Below are 7,500 nucleotides of genomic sequence, written 5' to 3'. Positions count from 1 at the left end.
GGGTTAGGGCTGGAGCTAAGGTAGGGTTAGTCTACATTAGGGTTAGGTTAGGACTGGAGCTAAGGTAGGGTTAGTCTACATTAGGGTTAGGGCTGGAGCTAAGGTAGGGTTAGTCTACATTAGGGTTAGGACTGGAGCTAAGGTAGGATTAGTCTACATTAGGGTTAGGACTGGAGCTAAGGTAGGGTTAGTCTACATTAGGGTTAGGACTGGAGCTAAGGTAGGGTTAGTCTACATTAGGGTTAGGACTGGAGCTAAGGTAGGGTTAGTCTACATTAGGGTTAGGACTGGAGCTAAGGTAGGGTTAGTCTACATTAGGGTTAGGGCTGGAGCTAAGGTAGGGTTAGTCTACATTAGGGTTAGGACTGGAGCTAAGGTAGGGTTAGTCTACATTAGGGTTAGGACTGGAGCTAAGGTAGGGTTAGTCTACATTAGGGTTAGGACTGGAGCTAAGGTAGGGTTAGTCTGCATTAGGGTTAGGGTTAGGACTGGAGCTAAGGTAGGGTTAGTCTACATTAGGGTTAGGGCTGGAGCTAAGGTAGGGTTAGTCTACATTAGGGTTAGGACTGGAGCTAAGGTAGGGTTAGTCTACATTAGGGTTAGGACTGGAGCTAAGGTAGGGTTAGTCTACATTAGGGTTAGGACTGGAGCTAAGGTAGGGTTAGTCTACATTAGGGTTAGGAGCTAAGGTAGGGTTAGTCTACATTAGGGTTAGGACTGGAGCTAAGGTAGGGTTAGTCTACATTAGGGTTAGGACTGGAGCTAAGGTAGGGTTAGTCTATATTAGGGTTAGGACTGGAGCTAAGGTAGGGTTAGTCTACATTAGGGTTAGGACTGGAGCTAAGGTAGGGTTAGTCTATATTAGGGTTAGGACTGGAGCTAAGGTAGGGTTAGTCTATATTAGGGTTAGGACTGGAGCTAAGGTAGGGTTAGTCTACATTAGGGTTAGGACTGGAGCTAAGGTAGGGTTAGTCTACATTAGGGTTAGGACTGGAGCTAAGGTAGGGTTAGTCTATATTAGGGTTAGGACTGGAGCTAAGGTAGGGTTAGTCTACATTAGGGTTAGGACTGGAGCTAAGGTAGGGTTAGTCTACATTAGGGTTAGGGTTGGAGCTAAGGTAGGGTTAGTCTACATTAAGGTTAGGACTGGAGCTAAGGTAGGGTTAGTCTACATTAGGGTTAGGACTGGAGCTAAGGTAGGGTTAGTCTATATTAGGGTTAGGACTGGAGCTAAGGTAGGGTTAGTCTACATTAGGGTTAGGACTGGAGCTAAGGTAGGGTTAGTCTACATTAGGGTTAGGGTTAGGACTGGAGCTAAGGTAGGGTTAGTCTACATTAGGGTTAGGACTGGAGCTAAGGTAGGGTTAGTCTACATTAGGGTTAGGGTTAGGACTGGAGCTAAGGTAGGGTTAGTCTACATTAGGGTTAGGACTGGAGCTAAGGTAGGGTTAGTCTACATTAGGGTTAGGACTGGAGCTAAGGTAGGGTTAGTCTACATTAGGGTTAGGACTGGAGCTAAGGTAGGGTTAGTCTACATTAGGGTTAGGACTGGAGCTAAGGTAGGATTAGTCTACATTAGGGTTAGGACTGGAGCTAAGGTAGGGTTAGTCTACATTAGGGTTAGGACTGGAGCTAAGGTAGGGTTAGTCTACATTAGGGTTAGGACTGGAGCTAAGGTAGGGTTAGTCTACATTAGGGTTAGGGCTGGAGCTAAGGTAGGGTTAGTCTACATTAGGGTTAGGGTTAGGACTGGAGCTAAGGTAGGGTTAGTCTACATTAGGGTTAGGGCTGGAGCTAAGGTAGGGTTAGTCTACATTAGGGTTAGGACTGGAGCTAAGGTAGGATTAGTCTACATTAGGGTTAGGACTGGAGCTAAGGTAGGGTTAGTCTACATTAGGGTTAGGACTGGAGCTAAGGTAGGGTTAGTCTACATTAGGGTTAGGACTGGAGCTAAGGTAGGGTTAGTCTACATTAGGGTTAGGACTGGAGCTAAGGTAGGGTTAGTCTACATTAGGGTTAGGGCTGGAGCTAAGGTAGGGTTAGTCTACATTAGGGTTAGGACTGGAGCTAAGGTAGGGTTAGTCTACATTAGGGTTAGGACTGGAGCTAAGGTAGGGTTAGTCTACATTAGGGTTAGGACTGGAGCTAAGGTAGGGTTAGTCTGCATTAGGGTTAGGGTTAGGACTGGAGCTAAGGTAGGGTTAGTCTACATTAGGGTTAGGGCTGGAGCTAAGGTAGGGTTAGTCTACATTAGGGTTAGGACTGGAGCTAAGGTAGGGTTAGTCTACATTAGGGTTAGGACTGGAGCTAAGGTAGGGTTAGTCTACATTAGGGTTAGGACTGGAGCTAAGGTAGGGTTAGTCTACATTAGGGTTAGGACTGGAGCTAAGGTGGGGTTAGTCTACATTAGGGTTAGGGTTAGGACTGGAGCTAAGGTAGGGTTAGTCTACATTAGGGGTTAGGACTGGAGCTAAGGTAGGGTTAGTCTACATTAGGGTTAGGGTTAGGACTGGAGCTAAGGTAGGGTTAGTCTACATTAGGGTTAGGACTGGAGCTAAGGTAGGGTTAGTCTACATTAGGGTTAGGGTTAGGACTGGAGCTAAGGTAGGGTTAGTCTACATTAGGGTTAGGACTGGAGCTAAGGTAGGGTTAGTCTACATTAGGGTTAGGACTGGAGCTAAGGTAGGGTTAGTCTATATTAGGGTTAGGACTGGAGCTAAGGTAGGGTTAGTCTACATTAGGGTTAGGACTGGAGCTAAGGTAGGGTTAGTCTACATTAGGGTTAGGGCTGGAGCTAAGGTAGGGTTAGTATACATTAGGGTTAGGACTGGAGCTAAGGTAGGGTTAGTCTATATTAGGGTTAGGACTGGAGCTAAGGTAGGGTTAGTCTACATTAGGGTTAGGACTGGAGCTAAGGTAGGGTTAGTCTACATTAGGGTTAGGGCTGGAGCTAAGGTAGGGTTAGTCTACATTAGGGTTAGGACTGGAGCTAAGGTAGGGTTAGTCTACATTAGGGTTAGGGTTGGAGCTAAGGTAGGGTTGGTCTACTTTAGGGTTAGGACTGGAGCTAAGGTAGGGTTAGACTACATTAGGGTTAGGACTGGAGCTAAGGTAGGGTTAGTCTACATTAGGGTTAGGGTTAGGACTGGAGCTAAGGTAGGGTTAGTCTACATTAGGGTTAGGACTGGAGCCAAGGTAGGGTTAGTCTACATTAGGGTTAGGACTGGAGCTAAGGTAGGGTTAGTCTACATTAGGGTTAGGACTGGAGCTAAGGTAGGGTTAGTCTACATTAGGTTTAGGGTTAGGACTGGAGCTAAGGTAGGGTTAGTCTACATTAGGGTTAGGACTGGAGCTAAGGTAGGGTTAGTCTACATTAGGGTTAGGACTGGAGCTAAGGTAGGGTTAGTCTACATTAGGGTTAGGGTTAGGGCTGGAGCTAAGGTAGGGTTAGTCTACATTAGGGTTAGGACAGGACCTAAGGTGGGGTTAGTCTACATTAGGGTTAGGGTTAGGACTGGAGCTAAGGTAGGGTTAGTCTACATTAGGGTTAGGGCTGGAGCTAAGGTAGGGTTAGTCTACATTAGGGTTAGGACTGGAGCTAAGGTAGGGTTAGTCTACATTAGGGTTAGGACTGGAGCTAAGGTAGGGTTAGTATACATTAGGGTTAGGACTGGAGCTAAGGTAGGGTTAGTCTACATTAGGGTTAGGACTGGAGCTAAGGTAGGGTTAGTCTACATTAGGGTTAGGACTGGAGCTAAGGTAAGGTTAATCTACATTAGGGTTAGGACTGGAGCTAAGGTAGGGTTAGTCTACATTAGGGTTAGGACTGGAGCTAAGGTAGGGTTAGTCTACATTAGGGTTAGGACTGGAGCTAAGGTAAGGTTAGTCTACATTAGGGTTAGGACTGGAGCTAAGGTACGGTTAGTCTACATTAGGGTTAGGACTGGAGCTAAGGTAGGGTTAGTCTACATTAGGGTTAGGACTGGAGCTAAGGTAGGGTTAGTCTACATTAGGGTTAGGGTAGGATCTAAGGTAGGGTTAGTCTACATTAGGGTTAGGACTGGAGCTAAGGTAGGGTTAGTCTACATTAGGGTTAGGACTGGAGCTAAGGTAGGGTTAGTCTACATTAGGGTTAGGACTGGAGCTACGGTAGGGTTAGACTACATTAGGGTTAGGACTAGAGCTAAGGTAGGGTTAGTCTACATTAGGGTTAGTACTGGAGCTAAGGTGGGGTTAGTCTACATTAGGGTTAGGACTGGAGCTAAGGTAGGGTTAGTCTACATTAGGGTTAGGACTGGAGCTAAGGTAGGGTTAGTCTACATTAGGGTTAGGACTGGAGCTAAGGTAGGGTTAGTCTACATTAGGGTTAGGGCTGGAGCTAAGGTAGGGTTAGTCTACATTAGGGTTAGGACTGGAGCTAAGGTAGGGTTAGTCTACATTAGAGTTAGGACTGGAGCTAAGGTAGGGTTAGTCTACATTAGGGTTAGGGTTAGGACTGGAGCTAAGGTAGGGTTAGTCTACATTAGGGTTAGGACTGGAGCTAAGGTAGGGTTAGTCTACATTAGGGTTAGGTTAGGACTGGAGCTAAGGTAGGGTTAGTCTACATTAGGGTTAGGGTTAGGACTGGAGCTAAGGTAGGGTTAGTCTACATTAGGGTTAGGACTGGAGCTAAGGTAGGGTTAGTCTACATTAGGGTTAGGACTGGAGCTAAGGTAGGGTTAGTCTACCATAGTGTTAGGGATGGAGCTAAGGTAGGGTTAGTCTACATTAGGGTTAGGACTGGAGCTAAGGTAGGGTTAGTCTACATTAGGGTTAGGGCTGGAGCTAAGGTAGGGTTAGTCTACATTAGGGCTAGGACTGGAGCTAAGGTAGGGTTAGTCTACATTAGGGTTAGGGTTAGGACTGGAGCTAAGTTAGGGTTAGTCTACATTAGGGTTAGGACTGGAGCTAAGGTAGTGTTAGTCTACATTAGGGTTAGGACTGGAGCTAAGGTAGGGTTAGTCTACATTAGGGTTAGGACTGGAGCTAAGGTAGGGTTAGTCTGCATTAGGGTTAGGGTTAGGACTGGAGCTAAGGTAGTGTTAGTCTACATTAGGGTTAGGACTGGAGCTAAGGTAGGGTTAGTCTACATTAGGGTTAGGACTGGAGCTAAGGTACGGTTAGTCTACATTAGGGTTAGGGTTAGGACTGGAGCTAAGGTAGGGTTAGTCTACATTAGGGTTAGGACTGGAGCTAAGGTAGGGTTAGTCTACATTAGGGTTAGGACTGGAGCTAAGGTAGGGTTAGTCTACATTAGGGTTAGGACTGGAGCTAAGGTAGGGTTAGTCTACATTAAGATAATGACTCTTCACACTGTAAAGAATGTCTGACCGTCCTCCTCTCCTCTCCTCTCCTCTCCTCTCCTCTCCTCTCCTCTCCTCTCCTCTCCTCTCCTCTCCTCTCCTCTCCTCTCCTCTCCTCCTCTCCCCTCCTCCCCTACTCTTCTCCTCTCCCCTCCTCCCTCCTCCCCTCCTCTCCTCTTCTCCCCTCCTCCCCTACTCTTCTCCTCTCCCCTCCTCCCCTCCTCCCTCCTCCCCCCTCCTCCCCTCTCCTCCTCTCCTCTCCTTCCCTTCCCTACCCCAGGTCCAGATGTTTGCCCCCAACATGGACCAAATGCATGTGGTGAACCACTGTGAGGGGAAACCCACGGCGGAGAAACGCAACGTCCTGGAGGAGAGTGCTCGTATCGCCCGCGGCGATGTGTCTGACCTCGACAAGCTAGAGGTCACCGCCTTCGACGCCCTCGTTATCCCAGGTGAGCATAACTCCTTCATCTAGCACCAGCACATTGATAATATGAAACTGGTACTGACCTTGTACATAGCTAACACTCTCCTTGTCTTTATCTTTCATTAATATGATACTTTATTATATATCTCTGTTACTATATCTTCACTCCTTTATGCTATATCTCTGTTACTATCATCACTCTTTCACTATGACTTCATTTCTATCACACCCTAAACATCACACAACCACTACTTCCTCCCCCCTGAAGCACGTCTCCACAGTGCTCCTCTCAACTGAACGGTGTTGTGTCTTGCAGGTGGTTTTGGCGTGGCTAAAAACCTGTCTGACTGGGCGGTGAAGGGGAAGGAGTACACGGTTCAACCCCAGGTAGAGAAGCTGATTAAGGGGTTCCATGCTGCAGGGAAGCCCCTGGCTATGTGCTGCATCTCCCCTGTCCTGGCTGCTAAGGTCCTGCCGGGGTGTGAGATCACCGTGGGACAGGACAAGGAGTGTAAGAGGTGGGTTACAGTGTCACAGGTGTGGGTGAACAGGGCAAAGTGTGTGTTTGTGAGAGAGGGTGTGTCTGTGTGTGTGTCTGTGTGTCTGTGTGTGTGTGTGTGTGTGTGTGTGTGTGTGTGTGTGTGTGTGTGTGTCTGTGTGTCTGTGTGTGTGTGTTTGTGTGTGAGAGAGAGAGAGAGAGTGTGTGTGTGTGTATGAGAGAGATAGAGAGACAGAGAGAGAGAGAGAGAGAGAGAGAGAGAGAGAGAGAGAGAGAGAGAGACAGAGACAGAGAGATAGAGAGAGAGAAAGAGAGAGAGAGAGAGAGAGAGAGAGAGAGAGTGTGTGTGTGTGTGTGAGAGAGAGAGAGAGAGAGAGAGAGTGTGTGTGAGAGAGAAAGAGAGAGAGAGAGAGACAGAGAGAGAGAGAGAGAGAGAGAGAGAGAGAGAGAGAGCAGAGAGACAAGAGAGAGCAGAGAGAGAGAGAGAGCAGAGAGAGAGAGAGAGAGACAGAGAGAGAGAGAGAGAGAGAGAGAGAGAGAGAGAGAGAGAGAGAGAGAGAGAGAGAGAGAGAGAGAGAGAGAGAGAGAGAGAGAGAGAGAGAGAGAGAGAGAGAGAGAGAGAGTGTGTGCTGATATGTCTCTGTTTGTTTTTAACCTGCTGCTCTTCTCTCTCCTGCCACTAGATGGCCCAATGCCCAGACAGCAACTGCCATGACGGAGATGGGCTGTAAACATGTGAATAAGAAAGTGGGGGAGGTCCACATCGATGTGAAGAACAAGCTGGTCACCTCCTCCGCCTTCATGTGTAACGCTCCCATACATGAGGTGTTTGATGGGGTGGGCGTCATGGTTACAGAGCTGCTCAAACTGGCCTAGGAGACGTCTGGGATTCAGAATACTGATGAACTGTGCTTCCCAAAAGGAACCCTATTCCCTTGATAGTGCTAATGAGCCTTTGTGCAAAGTAGGGCACAGGGAACCATTTGGGAATCACCCTTACAATCATGTTTGTTGTTGTTTGTGTTTGTTGTTGTTTGTTTACCTGGAGACCGTCCTGATCTGAGTGTACTGGACACAGATTGTGTTTCTGTTGTATCATTGATCTCTCTGACTGTGGGATGACTTGTGCCATTATCAAAATTGTAATAAAAGTCTAACCAAACTCTGGAATGAATGTTCGTTTTTTTCAGCTGACCACTGTGTTTTGTTGTGGTATATTATGGTCATATGGA

At 47.3% G+C, this 7,500-nt stretch overlaps 1 protein-coding gene across 3 annotated transcripts in view; it reads left to right on the top strand.

Moving 5' to 3' along the window:
- Positions 1 to 7,430, top strand: part of LOC121558032 (glutamine amidotransferase-like class 1 domain-containing protein 3A, mitochondrial) — a 10,348-nt gene extending 2,918 nt beyond the window's left edge. Inside the window, exons 1-4 of one of the 3 annotated variants that reach the window (XM_045212467.1) lie at positions 2,947 to 2,955; positions 5,623 to 5,794; positions 6,086 to 6,287; positions 6,952 to 7,430. In XM_045212467.1, coding sequence (XP_045068402.1) covers positions 5,629 to 5,794; positions 6,086 to 6,287; positions 6,952 to 7,144 — 561 coding nt within the window. In that variant the 5' untranslated portion in view covers positions 2,947 to 2,955; positions 5,623 to 5,628 and the 3' untranslated portion in view covers positions 7,145 to 7,430. Of the gene's footprint in view, positions 1 to 2,946; positions 2,956 to 5,232; positions 5,238 to 5,622; positions 5,795 to 6,085; positions 6,288 to 6,951 lie in introns of those variants that run through there. The other 2 variants (XM_045212466.1, XM_041871508.2) reach the window with 2 other exon arrangements.
- Positions 7,431 to 7,500: the final 70 nt, after the last annotated feature.

Source organism: Coregonus clupeaformis, unplaced genomic scaffold (genome assembly GCF_020615455.1).
Source record: "Coregonus clupeaformis isolate EN_2021a unplaced genomic scaffold, ASM2061545v1 scaf0015, whole genome shotgun sequence".
Taxonomy (NCBI): domain Eukaryota; kingdom Metazoa; phylum Chordata; class Actinopteri; order Salmoniformes; family Salmonidae; genus Coregonus; species Coregonus clupeaformis.
This window is presented reverse-complemented; position numbering and strand designations above follow the sequence as displayed.